General features: G+C 44.6%; 3 protein-coding genes across 16 annotated transcripts; 1 reads left to right on the forward strand and 2 right to left on the reverse strand.

Annotated features, from left to right (window-relative positions):
• Positions 1–168: 168 nt before the first annotated feature.
• On the forward strand, positions 169–9,487 carry Tsp5D (Tetraspanin 5D). Of its 3 annotated transcripts, none has more exons than XM_043431416.1 (5): positions 169–319; positions 5,690–5,840; positions 7,114–7,305; positions 7,549–7,731; positions 7,878–9,487. In XM_043431416.1, the coding sequence occupies exons 2-5, from the start codon at positions 5,778–5,780 to the stop codon at positions 8,211–8,213; spliced, it is 774 nt and encodes a 257-aa protein (XP_043287351.1). In that variant the 5' UTR covers positions 169–319; positions 5,690–5,777; the 3' UTR covers positions 8,214–9,487. The 3 variants fall into 3 exon arrangements, with proteins under 3 accessions (XP_043287351.1, XP_043287353.1, XP_043287352.1); XM_043431418.1 differs by lacking the exon at positions 169–319 and adding an exon at positions 4,308–4,374; XM_043431417.1 differs by lacking the exon at positions 169–319 and adding an exon at positions 4,681–4,794.
• On the reverse strand, positions 8,942–11,519 carry LOC122417669 (uncharacterized). The gene is made up of 4 exons (XM_043431419.1): positions 10,917–11,519; positions 10,627–10,725; positions 9,664–10,026; positions 8,942–9,172 (listed from the first exon to the last, which is right to left on the reverse strand). The coding sequence occupies exons 1-4, from the start codon at positions 11,085–11,087 to the stop codon at positions 9,086–9,088; spliced, it is 720 nt and encodes a 239-aa protein (XP_043287354.1). The 5' UTR covers positions 11,088–11,519; the 3' UTR covers positions 8,942–9,085.
• Positions 11,520–11,667: 148 nt separating this feature from the next.
• LOC122417663 (hornerin-like) lies at positions 11,668–18,090 on the reverse strand. Of its 12 annotated transcripts, none has more exons than XM_043431396.1 (9): positions 17,614–18,090; positions 17,362–17,548; positions 17,157–17,276; positions 16,920–17,105; positions 16,656–16,829; positions 16,158–16,565; positions 15,200–15,365; positions 11,899–14,272; positions 11,668–11,799 (listed from the first exon to the last, which is right to left on the reverse strand). In XM_043431396.1, exons 1-9 carry the CDS (start codon positions 17,686–17,688, stop codon positions 11,734–11,736), a joined length of 3,756 nt encoding a protein of 1,251 aa, XP_043287331.1. In that variant the 5' UTR covers positions 17,689–18,090; the 3' UTR covers positions 11,668–11,733. The 12 variants fall into 12 exon arrangements, with proteins under 12 accessions (XP_043287331.1, XP_043287333.1, XP_043287338.1 ...); XM_043431398.1 differs by having other exon boundaries at positions 16,158–16,433; positions 16,524–16,565; positions 16,920–17,276; XM_043431403.1 differs by having other exon boundaries at positions 11,899–13,997; positions 14,214–14,272; positions 16,920–17,276.
• Between the last annotated feature and the right edge of the window lie 105 nt (positions 18,091–18,195).

Raw genomic sequence — 18,195 nt, forward strand, 5'->3', positions numbered from 1 at the left:
AATGAAGGTAGTAAAAAATTTGAATCGCAACGCGAGGCGGGAGTATCGCGTTGCCTCGTACTATTTCGCTCGCTCTTGCTCATTAACTCTTGCTCTCTCTTTCTTTGTTGGCTGAGCGGCTTACACATGCTCGTAAAAACAAATTGCTCCGAGTCAGAGCGATCGAAGCTCGCGCGCCTTCATTCAGTCGCGATTCGTGAGTCTCCTGGTGGGACTCGCCGATCTTTCGAACGATTTTTCCTCTTTTCTCTCTCTCTCTCTCGTCCGCGGCTCAGCTTCCCCGAACGTTCTATCGAGCATGGTATTTTTTGATTGAACGGTAAGTGCAAACACTTGTCACGGCATGTACGTTTATAAAAATCCTCATTTTTCTCAACTTCTAAACAGTTTCATAAATGAAAATATAATTTCTTCATGATTTATTACAAACAAAAATTGATTTGACGATTTATTTTCGAGAATATTTTCCATCGAATCACCACCATTTGTTATTACATTTGAATTTTATTCTTTCGATTATTTTATCAACAAACAAGTGTGGATATTTTTTCTCTTACAGCTGTGTGAGTAGAAAAAAATTGTGTCGTGTCTCGAGCACAATGCTGGTTGGACAATTGAATATTGAATTTTTATTCTCCATTTTCTTATCTAAACGAGGCGTGAGCTCGATATTGCGCTCCTGTCATTTATGTGTACACACAAGCGGTCTCGAGTTCACAAACATTACGCGAACGAGCAATTACGAAGAAGAAGAGAGTTTTTTTTCGCTCAGAGTTTTCTATGCCACAGAATCGAGTTTCGGGTAAAAATGATCCATAAAAATGAGTAATTGCTGGTGCTTTCGGAGCCTTTTCGCTTTCGTCATTTGTCTTCGTTCTGTCACAATCAGCTGTGGCATGCAACTATTTCCAGGGCATTTTGACTCGTCCCCGATTAACTCGTATATTAGCACGATCGCGCGAGCTCGTTCCCAAGCGATGCCGCACACGCGCGGAGCTCGATTTTTAATATTTGTTGGGCACGGTGAGTCTTTCAATTCATAAGCATCGGATGGAGGAAATTAAAGCTGTGGATTTATCAGTCTAGTGACGTAATCCGGTACGAGACTATTTTTAGGATCTACTCGTGCGTTTGAAAAACGAAAAAGTTCGTGTCATTTGTTCCGATCAATTAGCTGCTGATCTGCGATTACAGTATTTCAGCTTACGTTTTTTCTAACTTGGTTGCCTAATTAATTGGGTTAAAAACAAAACTGGTTTGGATTTTCGTTCCATTAATTTTCAAATTCAGTCACAAACAGCTATTAAAATTAGTCAACTTCCCAAACGATTGTTTTTCGACCTCGATATTTAAACGTTTCTCACAAATAAATATTCTGCAACGTTCACTCGTACATCTATCGAAGAAACTCCGCTCGAAAAATCGATTGAAATTTGATTCTCTGGAAAATTCTCTCCTCGTACTGTAATTTTATAAATTATGACCTTAAACACGACAATGCACAGGATTCTCGTTGCTACTCGATACGTGACCCAGATTTTTCGAACAAAATCCCTACGTGCCCTACAACTACGTGCTCTTGGTATTCCTCCCGTTACACACGATACTTCTACGCGCGTTGGTATAACGGTTGGCCGAGTAAATAATCTCCATCTTATTCTCCCCTTACGTTCGGCTGTCAAATTTTTCAGGAGGCCAAACACGAGACCGGAGTACAAAGATTCCGAATTTAAGTTTGTGGGACGCGCGAGCGAATTGTTGTTTCCATAAATACTTCGCACTCGGTTGCATTGAACTCCAAAAAGAATTTTCGAAAAGTCTTTTCGAAGCTCGACCGAGCTTAGTTCTTGAAAATGGAAAAAGAAGGATCTAAAAACGAGAAGAATCGCGGGGGTCGATGGCGCTGTTTCGAGACATTGAAGTTTCCTCAACACTCCAATCGATCAAGTACGATGGTCTCGAGATGCGAAATATGGCGCGGATCTCTCTGGAGGCCGGAGAGCAGGGAACAACGTCCTTCGAAGAGGGCTGTAATTCCGTCGCTGGCGTTACAGCGTCTAGCGTACAGACGAATAAGTTGAACGGATTACAAAATCCCGTACGAAGCGTTTTGTGTCGAACGTGTGCGTGGTCTGGAAGAATGAATAATTTTCAAAATTCGTTGTGCCTCAAATTGTTCAGTGGTTTCTTCGCAACGATAATTCCTGAGCTCCAGCAACAGCTTGTCGAATGAGCCATCCGAGGGGGGGTCGCGAACAGAGCTGTCAAACGGCGAAAAAATCAGTGGGCTTCCGGTCAGCCAATAAATCATAAAAAGATTGATTTGTCGCAAAGTGGCTGATACAGATAAACAGACGTTTTAGGCCGCGATAAATACCCTCGCTGTTCGATGAATCGGCTCGCCGGACTGCAGGACTGTCGTGCTTCAAATGTGAGAGAACTTTATAGAAAGAGAAAGAGAGGAACAAAAATGTGAAAGACAGAGAGAGAGAGAGAGAGAGAGAGAAGCGAGGCGTAACGTGTGGGGATCATAGATGATTGCAAATTGGCTGAAATTGGCAGGAAGTCGGGGGGACCGAAAGTATGCTCATCGTCGAGCTCCTAGCACGTAGGATTCCCATCTCTGTGGTCGTATATATCGAGACTAAAATATACGACACTCCGCTCAGTGTCCTCTTTCACGAGTCTCGCCTCGTTCTCTCCCTCTCTCCCGTTTTCACCTACGCGTACATAAATTTGTGTATATTGACAGCTAAAAGTCATGAGGACGTATCCAGGGTGGTTTTAAGTGACGAATATTCGTAGTACAAGTTATTTCGAGATTGGCCGATCGATATATCGCATGTCATCTCCATACGTCCTTGCACACGCAGCTTCGCGCTCGTCTTGTGTGCGCCGCAGCTCGTATATTTGTACATAAATCGTTTTATAATACACAGCATCGCACATGTGTGTGCTCGCTTCAATAGCATTTTAATACGTCACTCCATCTGTCGACGTAAACGCTCCGAGATACGTGTGCGAGAAAACGTGTACACATGCACATAACACGAGCAGGAGATCTGCTGTGCACCGCTCGCTCTGGTTCAACGCATGGGAAATGTCAACGATCGCTACCGTTACGTTTGATATATCTGTATATAGACGAGATACATAGAGAGATAGCACCGACGCTGAGAGCGGAGGATTGCGAGCGTGGATAAGGACGAAAGAAAGGCTGCTTCGATCCCTCGAATTTCCACTCAGATTGGCTCGACTGAAGTTTAATGAAATTCCTCCCTTACTTAAGCCGCGTTAATCAAGCCTCTCGGTGAATTTGTAATTTCATTGAATCTCTCCTTTGTAATAAGCTGGAGCTGATTGCCTCCAGTTCGATCTGGCCGGAACTGGTTTCGTTCGACTACATAATGTCCTGCTCAGTTTCAAAACAAGTTAATTATCACTTCATTTTCGATTAAATTCATCGAGTTGAGCAGGGTTAATTCGTTGAGGATTTCCACGAAGACGAGTTTCCCGTACGTTTTTTCGGCGCTCTACCGAAAGCGCCGAAACGAGCGACTAAGTGATTAGAATAATTTTGGGCTTTCGACCATTTCTGCGTAATCATTATGAGATTTGAAGAAAAAATGATCGGAGTCTCCGAGCGTTCGCGAAAGAAATTGCGAAATTTAGCCAACGCCCCTGTGAGAAAAAAGTAAGGAATCGAAGAGCGAGCGCGGCGGAGTGCGCATCGACACGAGGAATTTGAAAAGGGCATCACACGCCCGTACTTTCTATTGAATGGGAAACAAATAAATGCAGAATGAGAGAGTGACGTGCTTGCGGAGCGTTGCATTCGAGCGTGAATCTCGTCACGATGCTGAGCAATGGACGAAGAGATAAAAAAACAAATATACAAATGCATAACAGAGATACATAGTTATACAAGTGCACGCTGGCTACGTGGGTGGAGGCTCTCGTCATGTTTCGTTGTCAGCGGTGAAAGAAGAGTGAACGTGTGTCGCGTAGGTGGGAATCGGGCCCCGTAGAGAATGCTCGAGCGAGATAGACACTGGCTGAGCATTGCCGGCTCTCTGATGTTTCTCTCAGCGATGTCCCGTTATGAGACCTGGAAGGCCTCTCATTTCTCTCGCCCTCTCTCTCTCTTTCTTTTTCTCTTTCGTCCTCTCTCTCTCTCTCTCTCAAACTCTTTGACTATCCGCATTTTTTGCTCTTTCTTCCTCTCTCTCTTTACCCTCCTCTTTGAGGCCCCACACTGGTGATCGAGCGCGTACAGTAGTAGTAGCACAGACAGCACAGACGATCGGTCAGCAGTTCTCTGCCGACTATCCTCGAACTCATCGCGAGCATACGAACTCCGCTGTGGCTATATATGTATATTTAAATATGAATTTCACGTGATATATTATCATGATAATATAACATGCGCGGGCTTAAGCGTCATTCATTATAGTTCTGTACTCTCATGATTGCTCTCGTCTCTCCTTCTCGCTCTCGGTCTCTCCGCGTGCAATTTCGCGCTCGATTTTTTCGTACTAGTTAAAAGTGCGCGGTACACTTAGCGTCGTTGAAATCGCGTGCGCTTGTACGCGCTCGGGAGTTTTGTAGATTTATATTTACACACGCACGTATACATGACTGTGTGCGTTTATAGTGTAGGCGCACGATGCGGAGAGATTCCCTCGTGGTTCTGCCCCATGATGAGCTCCATCCGCCCGTTATAGTTACGCGACGACAGCACACGACAACTTCTCGCGCTCGTACGTGAACGCGATTTTCGTATAAACCCCGCCGGTACGTCCAATCATTATCTTCGGGTCAAATGCGGGTCAGCTGCGACTACCACGGAATTTTAATCAGCACCACTTTTATCCTGGTTTCTTAGATTACCGCTTTTTGGAACTTTTTCTTCTTTCCTACCAGCCTCCTCGGCTCGCTTCTAGCCTCGCGATTACAACTTTCGGTCGGGCTCATTCTTATCGGAGCGGTGGATCAACTGCCATTTCACTTATGCCAGGCGATTTGAGATTACACTGTTTTATCAGTATCGTTGATACAGTCGTTTTTTAACAAACCATTCATTCGGCAATGTGGAAATTTACTCAATTTCTTGTGACTCGTGTCTCGGTCCATGGATTATTGTGAGCTTCGACTCTCGTCGCAGGGTCGAGTGTGTCGTTTTAATTGTTTTTAGTGCATTTTTAGTGGCTTTTGACAGTTCGTTTCGGTTAGATGAATTCGGGGTCCAGGGGAACCTAATAATTCTTACTGCAGCATCGTTTTTACATTTTTCATTGACATTTTGGTTTCGAACTTTCAGCAGGAAGTTTGGCTTCGGAAAGTGGCTTTTTGACGTTCGTTTATTTCTTTTGTGTTTCTTCATTGACGTGCAATAAAAGTTAATAATTTGGGTTGATTTATTCCGATTTTTAACGCTCGTTGGAAGTGATGTTGTCGATAAAAAAATCAATAACTGCTCCACTCCCGATTTAATTGTATACATTTATCTTTTATGTGCCCATACACACGGACACGAGTTTATGAAAGCAGCGAGAAGAAAGAGGAGCGTTGCAGCGTTTAAAAACGGACCGTTACGTCGATCTCGTTTTCCGATTAATAATTCCATTGCCGCCTAACTATCGCGATCTCATTATTGCATTTATTCTCAATTGGATTTTTGTTATTCCAGGAAATACCGCGGTCCGATACAAGGCGAGGGAGATTTCGAATAATAAGGAGAAAAGAAACGGTCCGAGCGTGCCTCGACGTGGGGAGCAATGGGACGCACAGGATACACGTGCATAAGGCACGTTTTCTGCTCGCTGAACGTGCTCATTTGGGTACGTTGAAGAATCAACACGTAACACGCGCTCGAAAACGAATGGAAAAACTCAAATTGATACGCGCTCGCGAAGAATGCAACTCGCGCGGGTATAAAAATAGTCGAGTGTTGTTCACCCTCCGACGATCTATAAAAGCACCGTTCGAAGAGGCTCAAATCTTGGAGTTTGCATCGTTACGAAACAACGAAATGTCCGGTTTTTCTCTCGAATGGAGAAACTCGAAATTCGTCGACGAGCTCTCCCTGCGATGATTATCTGCCAACTATTTTAGCGCTCAAAAACGACAATTGCGAGTTCAATCGTAAAATTTTCGACAATTCGATCTTCCTCTGCCTTCCGTCGTTGTAAATCAACAACTTCAATAACATCCGAAAATGCTGTGGATCTTCGAGCTCTCGCCTCCTCGCATTCATTCGTTGCGTGCTCGTGGCTTTTCCTCCCTCCGCATCTCTCCTTCGCTCTCGACTTTAACCGCCATCTTCGATGTACAACTTGAATACAAATCGAGAATAATTGTTATTGTAATCCGCGACCTGTTTGAGAGGTAAAAAGACGAACGAGGGACGGAGGACTCGAAGAAAACGTACAAATCGACGAGGCTTTTACATTCTAGGCACGCGCGTGCGACAAAGCCGATTTGCATTTAACACGAAAAACAACAATCATTCACAAACTCCAGCTCTCCAAGTAAATACAACGAGCACGAGACGTTTCGATATTTTTAAACAATTATTCACTTCGTTCAAGCGCTCAGAGTATTTCCAAAGTAATTTGCTTCCGCTTAAAATATTTCTCTTCTTGCCAACGAAATGCTCACGTTTATTGTGAGCTCCGACTCAACTTATGGCTCGAAACATGCTCGCTGGAAGCTCGCTCGCATCACGAAAAGTTTTCATTTCCGACGAATTCTCAGTTCCGAACCGAACCCATTACATTTGTAACATCTTTCCAAACATTTTTGTTTCAAAAAGTTTCTCGCAGTGAGAAACTAGAAACATTTTACAAATTTTTATTCTAATCCACTAATAACTGAAATTATGAAATTTCTAGTATAGAAAAGAGACACCCTGTTTGTGGTGGAACTGTTGACAAGTAGGTGACCCACAAGTACGTGTCTGGGCGCTCGGTGATAATTGTAAATAAGTTGAAAACTGTTCTTCGTCGTTCTTGCCGCAATTGCTTGGCATTTTTTCACAATAATATAGCAGAAAACGGTCCAAAAGATTGAAAATGATGTTTATTCAAATTGATATTTAAATTGGTTTTACAGTTATGTGCCTGTGGAGTTTTGGGTGCGGGACTCTGGCTGAGACTCGCATATTCGGGTTATGCGACCCTCGTACCTCAGTACAGTTTCGCATCAGCTGATTCGGTCCTTTTAGCCGCAGGATGCGTCACATTCGTCGTTGCATTTTTCGGCTGCTGTGGAGCGTGGTTCCAGTCCAGATGCATGCTGATAACGGTTCGTACTAATTGAATTATTCATTGAAAATGATAATGGCGAGAATTTCGCAAAATTCAAAAGCCAAAAGTGTCTGGAAATCGAATCTTTCATTCGAACCTATTTTGCACGAATTGGATCGTCACTTCCGTCGATCTTTAGTTTCTCCGTTTCTGTTTATGGCGAATCTCATTCTGGGCCATTCAATTTTAATTCATTGTTCGAAGCAAAACATCATTTTTTCGTTTCTATCCCTTTTTGCAGTACTTCAGTCTCGTAATTTTGGTTTTCCTCGCTGAATTCATGCTCGGCGCTCTCTCGTTCGTGTTTCGCGAACATCTTGCGAGGAGCCTCAAAGACGAATTGTTATTCGGTATCCATAAACACTACAATATCACACGAGAGCCTGGTACTTTGCCCGCCGTCTGGGATCACATTCACGAAGAGGTATCGTTCGTATGAAATTAAAATTGTGTGGTTTCGCTTGGTATTGAAGTAACAACGATCATTCGAATAGTGGGAATTTTAAAAATGACGAGGATCGAAGAATTTTCGAATTCGAATTCGACTGAATTCATGGAATTTATTTAAAGTTTCACTGCTGCGGAATCCGGGACTACACGGATTGGTTCCAAATCGAGGCATGGCCGACCGAGGACCGAGTGCCAGACTCGTGTTGCATAAAACGGGAGCGTTACTGCGGACGTCTCGATCCGGAGGGACGAAACAAGGAACTGTGGCACAAAAAGGGCTGCGCAACGGCGATACAAATGTGGTTAGTTACGAGGCTTCACGTGGTCGGTACTGTAGGACTTGTCGTGGGTTTTCTACAGTTGTTCGGTCTCGTCTCCAGCATGATATTGTTCTGCACGGTTAGCAGCAAGAGATCGTCCCACACTTACAAGAGTTATGACACTTCGAACACCTAGGAACGCGCGTGGATCCCGGCTTACGGGATCCACGAGCCTGCCACACCGTCTGAGGAGACGGTCACATAGATTTTCTAATCGTTCTTGCATTTTCGCCTTTTTTTCAAGCAAAAAGAACGGTGACGAAAATTTCATTGCGTTTACAACGTAAAAGGAGAGAGAAATACAGAGAAAGAGAAGGGGGAGGAGGGAAGGGAAGGAAGTTATGAATCCGGGAGTCGAAATGTATGAAAATACATTTCCAATAACCGCTATAAAAGAAGCATTCCGCGATGAGATTACAGAAGAATGGAATCGACTTTTGTTTCTCTCGGACGGGTGAAAAAGTAGAGAAGAAAAAGCGCACTTTTGGTGCGCGCTCAAAGGTCGAGGTAGACACAATTGTTTGTTCTTTTTTAACGACCGCGGCTTGATCGCGAATGATCCAAAGTTCGACGACTCGAGGAAAACTGAAATAATTCAGACGCTTTAAGTTCCCATAGAGATATCGTTTTCCGTAAATTGGTCGTAGATTCACGAAAGCATCGAGAAAACGACTTCGAAGTATTTCACCAAATGTATGTGGACATAGATTTTAATATATAACAACGACGAACTACGTCGATAGTATTTTGTAGTGCGAATGCGTAAGTTAGTGCGTACTAGAGATCGGACGAGTGTGAATCTGACGAGTGTGATGTGATGTTTAGGATCCGAATGGACGTTGCCAAGTTTATATAACTACGAAATTTAGTACGAGCTTTATTTACATTTTTCTTTTTCTTCTTACTCGCAAATATATTTATACATTATCGTTAAACACCATAATCGTCGAGTATTTTATCAACGAGTTGTAAAGTAATACTGACACGTGAGAATTAACAAAAAAAACATCACTGAAGACCGACCAGTCGACCTCCCAATTCGTTCAGAGCTCTGGAAACGCCTCGCGAAGTTTTCTTCGCTGTGTCAATTGGAAACTGAAAAAATACGCGAAAAGTCAATCACGTGTGTTTCACATAACGAAACTTTCAAAGAGAAGCATGCGAAAATGATATTAATAAATCCTAGAAATTATTTATCGACAGGCATATTTTATATCGTTATTTTTAATCTTATTTTTATGCCGTTCAAGTACCAAAACATTATAACTCTTTAGCCATGATGTATTGTACACGTGTACTTGTATTGTTGCCACGTACGAGGATACGATGTAGTCGAAAGTGTGAAATTTGTTTGTTAAATGTACAGCAGACATAGTTTGTATTGTTGACGAATAAATTATTTTCAAACGCTGTGACTTTTCATATTTGAATCAAGTCTCAACGGAAAAGTTCGATAAGTTTATCCACGAGCTTTGAAATTTTGCGTTTCAATAATTTTTCGTGTCTCTATTCAATTTGAATCAGAATATTTTGACGCTTTGCACCAACGATTGCTACACTAATTTACACCTACAGCAATGACTCACATCGACAACGGTGTTCAAAAAATTACTCAATCCTTCGAATCCGCCTACCAGAGCTCGTCCAATGCCGATGAATTTGTCACCGGAATTTCCATACTTATCTTCCTCACGAATTTTATCGACCAAAGGCGTAGGTCTGAGGTACATCGCGATCAAATTTCCGATTGGATTGCCCTTCTTGACTTCGAAAAGTGCTTGGTCACTCTCGTTTTCGAGCCTCGCCGTTTCGCGAGTTTTCGGTGCTAAAAGGCTGTCAAAAGCTCCAGAAGTGACGACCGTATTTACAGCATTCGATCCCTGCGCTAGAATGTCACTTTTGGCAGCAATCACCGATGCAACATTGTTACGAGCCTCGCTGGCTAAGCCCTGGAAAACGTGGTGTTTGAAATTCATTTGATTAATCTTTGATGGCTGACCATAAAGTGCGCTTCGTTGTTATTCGATCCATCATTTCATGCTATATCTGTATTACGAAGAGGTCGAAAAAGTCGAACGAAATCGATTTCACAAGTAGTGAGAAGGAAGAGATTGAGTATGCACGACAGCGCAGTGACAAACTTTCATGCTTCTATATACTCGAACGCTGAACATCGATTTCGTAATCGAAAGACTGCCGGTGCAAAGACCGAAGTACGAGGGTTTATTCCTCACTGTAGTGTCTATCAAAGACCCTGAACGAAGAAAAAAGTGAAAGAAAAACGTTATGAACAGATGTTAGTTTAATGGTTTTGCGTGTGTCAATGTAGTAAAATTGTTATTAATACAGAAAAGAAAGTTCGAAGACGTGTCACTTTAGTCGGTACAGAAGATTACCTTGAAAGAGGAAAAAAATGTTCTAGACCTAGTTCCCCGGACGGTTATGGAATCAACGAATATCGTAATTAGCACAAAACCACATAAATGTGTATGTACACGGTATTTTGAACCATCGGATGATGTTGCGTATATATTTAATTAATTAATTACCTCCGCTCTTTCCGCTATAATATTTCTCATCATTATAGCAGAATTGATTAATTTCCCTCTGCCGAATCTTAATGCATCTCCGACTCGGCCTAACAATTCCTACAATGGATTATGTTGAATATATTTAACGCGAACAAGCTCTTCACGTCGGCGCTGCTCCTGAACTCTATGTATTTTTATTATTTTAAGGTATAGTCAACGTTTTGGTAACCGTCAAAGCCCACAGGTGCCCGACAACTGTTCGTCCATCTATGAAAATACTTTTAATGGGACCAGTAGTTTCTAATTACCATCCCTTGTTCCCATGTGGACGGAGAGGACTGGCTGCTTCGATCGACGCTTTCCACGGTGTTGATATTAAACTTTGTTGGTGTTTCAACTGGTTTTCCGGCCACAATGACAAGATGAAGGACTGCCAGAGACACGACGAACGTTATGAATACTGTACCATCTTTCGCCATTTTTCAAAAGAGCTCACAACGCCACGAGAATAACGGTTTTTCAAAAGAAATATCAAAATATTCATGCGCCCACCAACGAAAAGCAAACGGTTTTATGGGCAAAAAAGTAATGAGGTCGCGTTATTGCTTTGTTTACGATTGTCTGCATCGAGTCTACTGCATTTACACTCTCGAATTTATTGATTGAATAGAAGGAATACAAAGTGTCGGGTTGTATCTGGAAATTGTTGATCTGTGGAGCGTGACTTGACCGATGCGTCGCGTTATAGTGTACAGAAAGCAACTAACCGATTTCCTGGGCTCGTTTCTCGCTCTCCCACTTTACCTCGCTCAAATATTACGACACGTTATCCGCCGTGGCTTTCTCTTTTAATATTCTTCCCTGCGTCGCTTGCCTCTCTATTGGTACTTCATGTCGGCGATCGTCTGCCATTTTTGTTATCGTGTGTGATTCTCGGGATTGTAAATGTGAATGTGTATCGAGGAAAGTCGTGGCTACTGGAACAGGCTGATTTAAGGAGTAGCAAAATTTTGTAATCATATTAACATCACCGACAAAATCGGTACAAGCGTAAAAAGATTGAATATGCAAATTTGAACTATGTATTTCAGTACAATGATTCTTGTAAAATTTGAACTCAACGGCCTATGTTCTGATATTGAATATATGCTGCAAACCGCCGACTGCGTCCATCAATACTCGGTAGGGCCACTGAAAGCAAAACAATAAAGTACATTTTATTAGATCTATGTTTGTTGTGAGTTATATAAGTTTTTCATAAATATAAAGAGAATCGGATGAATGTCATACCAGCCATATGTTGTCAAGAGACAACATTACATCTCCATAAAGATTGTAATTCTTTTCGGTATTATTGAAAGGTGGTGGGCAGCCGTTAACGACGTAGAGTCCCGGATCTACATCGGGTAATGTCTCTGTGGAATATCGAGGATATGGCACACAATCTCCTGCTCCGTTGATGTTTTCCAAGTTACCACTTGATCCCGAGTTATTAATCGTTTCTGAAGATTCAGAAGATCCTCCGCTTGCTACGGAGGATCCAGAAACACCTCCACCATTTTCAACTGAACCTCCTGCCGATCCCGACGGTTCTGATACTACTGTGACCGGTATCGAGGAGCCACCGCTATTCCCTGACGATTCAGAAGATTCCGCGGACCCAGACGATTCACCTGCCGATCCTTCCGATCCTTCTCCAGATCCTGATGGTTGCGGAAGAACTGTAATTGGTATGGAAGAGCCACCGTTATTCCCTGACGATTCAGAAGATTCAGACGACGACCCGGAGGATCCAGACGATTCACCTCCCGCTCCTTCCGAACCTTCTCCGGCTCCAGATAATTCACCTCCTGATGCTTCCGAACCTTCTCCGGATCCAGATAATTCACCTCCCGATCCTTCTGAACCTTCTCCGGATCCAGATAATTCACCTCCTGATCCTTCCGAACCTTCTCCGGATCCAGATAATTCACCTCCTGATCCTTCCGAACCTTCTCCGGATCCAGATAATTCACCTCCCGATCCTTCCGAACCTTCTCCAGATCCTGATGGTTGCGGAAGTACTGTAATTGGTATTGAAGAGCCACCGCCATTGTCTGATGATTCAGAAGATCCTCCACTCATTCCTGAGGACCCAGCCCCTTCGCCGCTGGATTCTGAACTTGAATCATCATCTGATCCATTTCTGTTCTCTAAATTGGCACTTGATCCGGAGCCACTACTTGTTCCTGACCATTCCGAGGAATCTCCGCTCGTTTCTGAAGAACCAGACGATTCACCTCCCGATCCTTCCGATCCTTCTCCAGATCCTGATGGTTGGGGAAGAACTGTAATTGGTATGGAAGAGCCACCGTTATTCCCTGACGATCCAGAAGATTCAGACGACGACCCGGAGGATCCAGACGATTCACCTCCCGATCCTTCCGAACCTTCTCCGGATCCAGATAATTCACCTCCCGATCCTTCTGAACCTTTTCCGGCTCCAGATAATTCACCTCCTGATCCTTCCGAACCTTCTCCGGATCCAGATAATTCACCTCCCGATCCTTCCGAAACTTCTCCAGATCCTGATGGTTGCGGAAGTACTGTAATTGGTATTGAAGAGCCACCGCCATTTTCTGATGATTCAGAAGATCCTCCGCTCATTCCTGAGGACCCAGCCCCTTCGCCGCTGGATTCTGAACTTGAATCATCATCTGATCCATTTCTGTTTTCTAAATTGGCACTTGATCCTGAGCCACTACTTGTTCCTGACCATTCCGAGGAACCTCCGCTCGTTTCTGAAGAGCCAGACGATTCACCTCCCGATCCTTCTGATCCTTCTCCAGATCCTGATGGTTGCGGAAGTACTGTAATTGGTATGGAAGAGCCACTGTCATTCCCTGACGATCCAGAAGATTCAGACGAAGACCCGGAGGATCCAGACGATTCACCTCCCGCTCCTTCCGAACCTTCTCCAGATTCTGATGGTTGCGGAAGTACTGTAATTGGTATGGAAGAGCCACCACCATTCCCTGACGATTCGGAAGATTCAGATGACGATCCGGAGGATCCAGATGATTCACCGGCCGATCCTTCCGAACCTTCTCCGGATCCAGATAATTCACCTCTTGATCCTTCTGAACCTTCTCCAGCTCCAGATAATTCACCTCCCGATGCTTCCGAACCTTCTCCGGATCCAGATAATTCACCTCCCGATCCTTCTGAACGTTCTCCGGATCCAGATAATTCACCTCCTGATCCCTCCGAACCTTCTCCGGATCCAGATAATTCACCTCCCGATCCTTCTGAACCTTCTCCGGCTCCAGATAATTCACCTCCTGATGCTTCCGAACTTTCTCCGGATCCAGATAATTCACCTCCCGATCCTTCCGAACCTTCTCCAGATCCTGATGGTTGCGGAAGTACTGTAATTGGTATGGAAGAGCTACCGCCACTCCCTGACGATTCGGAAGATTCAGATGACGACCCGGAGGATCCAGATGATTCACCGGCCGATCCTTCAGAACCTTCTTCGGATCCAGATAACTCACTTCCTGATCCTTCCGAACCTTCTCCGGAACCAGATAATTCACCTTCCGATCCTTCGGAACCTTCTCCAGATCCTGATGGTTGCGGAAGTACTGTAATTGGTATTGAAGAGCCACCGCCATGTTCTGATGATTCAGAAGGTCCTCCGCTCATTCCTGAGGACCCAGCCCCTTCGCCGCTGGATTCTGAACTTGAATCATCATCTGATTCATTTCTGTTTTCTAAATTGGCACTTGATCCTGAGCCACTACTTGTTCCTGACAATTCCGAGGAACCTCCGCTCGTTTCTGAAGAGCCAGACGATTCACCTCCCGATCCTTCTGATCCTTCTCCAGATCCTGATGGTTGCGGAAGTACTGTAATTGGTATGGAAGAGCCACTGTCATTCCCTGACGATCCAGAAGATTCAGCCGAAGACCCGGAGGATCCAGACAATTCACCTCCCGCTCCTTGCGAACCTTCTCCAGATTCTGATGGTTGCGGAAGTACTGTAATTGGTATGGAAGAGCCACCACCATTCCCTGACGATTCGGAAGATTCAGATGACGACCCGGAGGATCCAGATGATTCACCGGCCGATCCTTCAGAACCTTCCCCGGATCCAGATAATTCACCTCCTGATCCCTCCGAACCTTCTCCGGATCCAGATAATTCACCTCCCGATCCTTCAGAACCTTCCCCGGATCCAGATAATTCACCTCCTGATCCTTCCGAACCTTCTCCGGATCCAGATAATTCACCTCCCGATCCTTCTGAACCTTCTCCAGCTCCAGATAATTCACCTCCCGATGCTTCCGAACCTTCTCCGGATCCAGATAATTCACCTCCCGATCCTTTTGAACGTTCTCCGGATCCAGATAATTCACCTCCTGATCCCTCCGAACCTTCTCCGGATCCAGATAATTCACCTCCCGATCCTTCTGAACCTTCTCCGGCTCCAGATAATTCACCTGCTGATGCTTCCGAACTTTCTCCGGATCCAGATAATTCACCTCCCGATCCTTCCGAACCTTTTCCAGATCCTGATGGTTGCGGAAGTACTGTAATTGGTATGGAAGAGCCACCGCCACTCCCTGACGATTCGGAAGATTCAGATGACGACCCGGAGGATCCAGATGATTCACCGGCCGATCCTTCAGAACCTTCTCCGGATCCAGATAACTCACTTCCTGATCCTTCCGAACCTTCTCCGGATCCAGATAATTCACCTTCCGATCCTTCGGAACCTTCTCCAGATCCTGATGGTTGCGGAAGTACTGTAATTGGTATTGAAGAGCCACCGCCATTTTCTGATGATTCAGAAGATCCTCCGCTCATTCCTGAGGACCCAGCCCCTTCGCCGCTGGATTCTGAACTTGAATCATCATCTGATCCATTTCTGTTTTCTAAATTGGCACTTGATCCTGAGCCACTACTTGTTCCTGACAATTCCGAGGAACCTCCGCTCGTTTCTGAAGAGCCAGACGATTCACCTCCCGATCCTTCTGATCCTTCTCCAGATCCTGATGGTTGCGGAAGTACTGTAATTGGTATGGAAGAGCCACTGTCATTCCCTGACGATCCAGAAGATTCAGACGAAGACCCGGAGGATCCAGACGATTCACCTCCCGATCCTTCCGAACCTTCTCCAGATCCTGATGGTTGCGGAAGTACTGTAATTGGTATTGAAGAGCCACCGCCATTTCCTGATGATTCTGAAGATTCAAACGACGATCCAGAGGATCCAGATAATTCACCTCCCGATCCTTCCGAACCTTCTCCGGATCCTGATGGCTGCGGAAGTACTGTAATTGGTATCGAAGAGCCACCGCCATTCCCTGACGATTCAGAGGATTCAGACGAAGACTCGGAGGATCCAGACGATTCACCTCCCGCTCCTTCCGAACCTTCTCCGGATCCTGATGGTTGCGGAAGTACTGTAATTGGTATTGAAGAGCCACCGCCATTTCCTGATGATTCTGAAGATTCAGACGACGACCCGGAGGATCCAGATAATTCACCTCCCGATCCTTCCGAACCTTCTCCAGATCCTGATGGTTGCGGAAGTACTGTAATTGGTATTGAAGAGCCACCGCCATTTCCTGATGATTCTGAAGATTCAGACGACGATCCAGAGGATCCAGATAATTCACCTCCCGATCCTTCCGAACCTTCTCCGGATCCTGATGGCTGCGGAAGTACTGTAATTGGTATCGAAGAGCCACCGCCATTCCCTGACGATTCAGAGGATTCAGACGAAGACTCGGAGGATCCAGACGATTCACCTCCCGCTCCTTCCGAACCTTCTCCGGATCCTGATGGTTGCGGAAGTACTGTAATTGGTATTGAAGAGCCACCGCCATTTCCTGATGATTCTGAAGATTCAGACGACGACCCGGAGGATCCAGATAATTCACCTCCCGATCCTTCCGAACCTTCTCCGGATCCTGATGGCTGCGGAAGTACTGTAATTGGTATCGAAGAGCCACCGCCATTCCCTGACGATTCAGAGGATTCAGACGATGACCCGGAGGATCCAGATAATTCACCTCCCGATCCTTCCGAACCTTCTCCAGATCCTGATGGTTGCGGAAGTACTGTAATTGGTATTGAAGAGCCACCGCCATTTCCTGATGATTCTGAAGATTCAGACGACGATCCAGAGGATCCAGATAATTCACCTCCCGATCCTTCCGAACCTTCTCCGGATCCTGATGGCTGCGGAAGTACTGTAATTGGTATTGAAGAGCCATCGCCATTTCCTGATGATTCTGAAGATTCAGACGACGACCCGGAGGATCCAGATAATTCACCTCCCGATCCTTCCGAACCTTCTCCGGATCCTGATGGCTGCGGAAGTACTGTAATTGGTATCGAAGAGCCACCGCCATTCCCTGACGATTCAGAGGATTCAGATGAAGACTTGGAGGATCCAGACGATTCACCTCCCGCTCCTTCCGAACCTTCTCCGGATCCTGATGGTTGCGGAAGTACTGTAATTGGTATCGAAGAGCCACCACTATTTTCTGACGAACCTGACGATCCTCCGGAGGACTCTGATTCCCCTCCACCGATAACCGTAGAACCTCCATCGGATGCAGAAGAGTCTGAAGATCCACCGTTCATTTCTGTAGCTTCATCGCCACTACCCGATGCCCCTGAGAATCGGTCATTTATTTCTCTTGACTAACCATTGCCATTATGCAACATTATATATCAAAGATTCTCACTCCGTCTCCTTACCTGATGAGACCGAACCATCTGCACCGACCGAAATACCCCCTGATAATCCCCCGTTCGCTTCATCTCCAGCGGTTTTGTTGTAAGGTATTATGAATATTCCTGCATTTTCGGGATCTGATGATCCGAAGATATTTTGTAGAATTTGACTTACAGTTTGATTTCCGTTAGAAGCATTATAATGCTCAACCTGAAAAAAACCGCGTTATCTCACAGTGGTTATAGCTTAATGTTGCGGGATCGTTCAAAACACACCTGTCTTTTATTCCTTGGTCTGGCGTAGCAGCTCACACTTAATAAAAAAAACACTAAACAAAATCCTAATTTCATACTGATATCTTTATTTTATATACTGCTTCAGAGAACAAAAAGCCCGAGCGCTCGCGCGCGTGAATTTAGACTCTCGTGAAAACTGGTCCCACCATAGTACTCTTTCTAAAATGAACTTGGTATCGTGAAAAATATTGTCTTAAGAACCCTCGTTGTTTGGTAGATAAGGTGAAAGCTTGTTTCATTATCGCTCACTAGAATGCATTTGTTCTTACTTGAATTTGCAGACATCAATTCAATTTTCTTCATTTTCTCGTAATTTAAGTGTGTGAAATTGACATGAAAAGCAATTAACCCGATACTTCCGACCCTCATGTAATCGGTTCAGCATAATAGTACGACCGTCTATCGATAAAGCGGTTAAGTGGAAATTCAAGGACATGTCTAATCGACGTTGTTTCTTTAAAGAGAGATACCGGTAAATTTTTTTGTCTATACCTCGATGGTCGTCGTTGGATTATAAGTCTCTTCGTTACGCCGAATTTCATCAGCAATGACGTTCTTTTT

This window comes from Venturia canescens, chromosome 10, assembly GCF_019457755.1.
Source record: "Venturia canescens isolate UGA chromosome 10, ASM1945775v1, whole genome shotgun sequence".
Classification (NCBI taxonomy): domain Eukaryota; kingdom Metazoa; phylum Arthropoda; class Insecta; order Hymenoptera; family Ichneumonidae; genus Venturia; species Venturia canescens.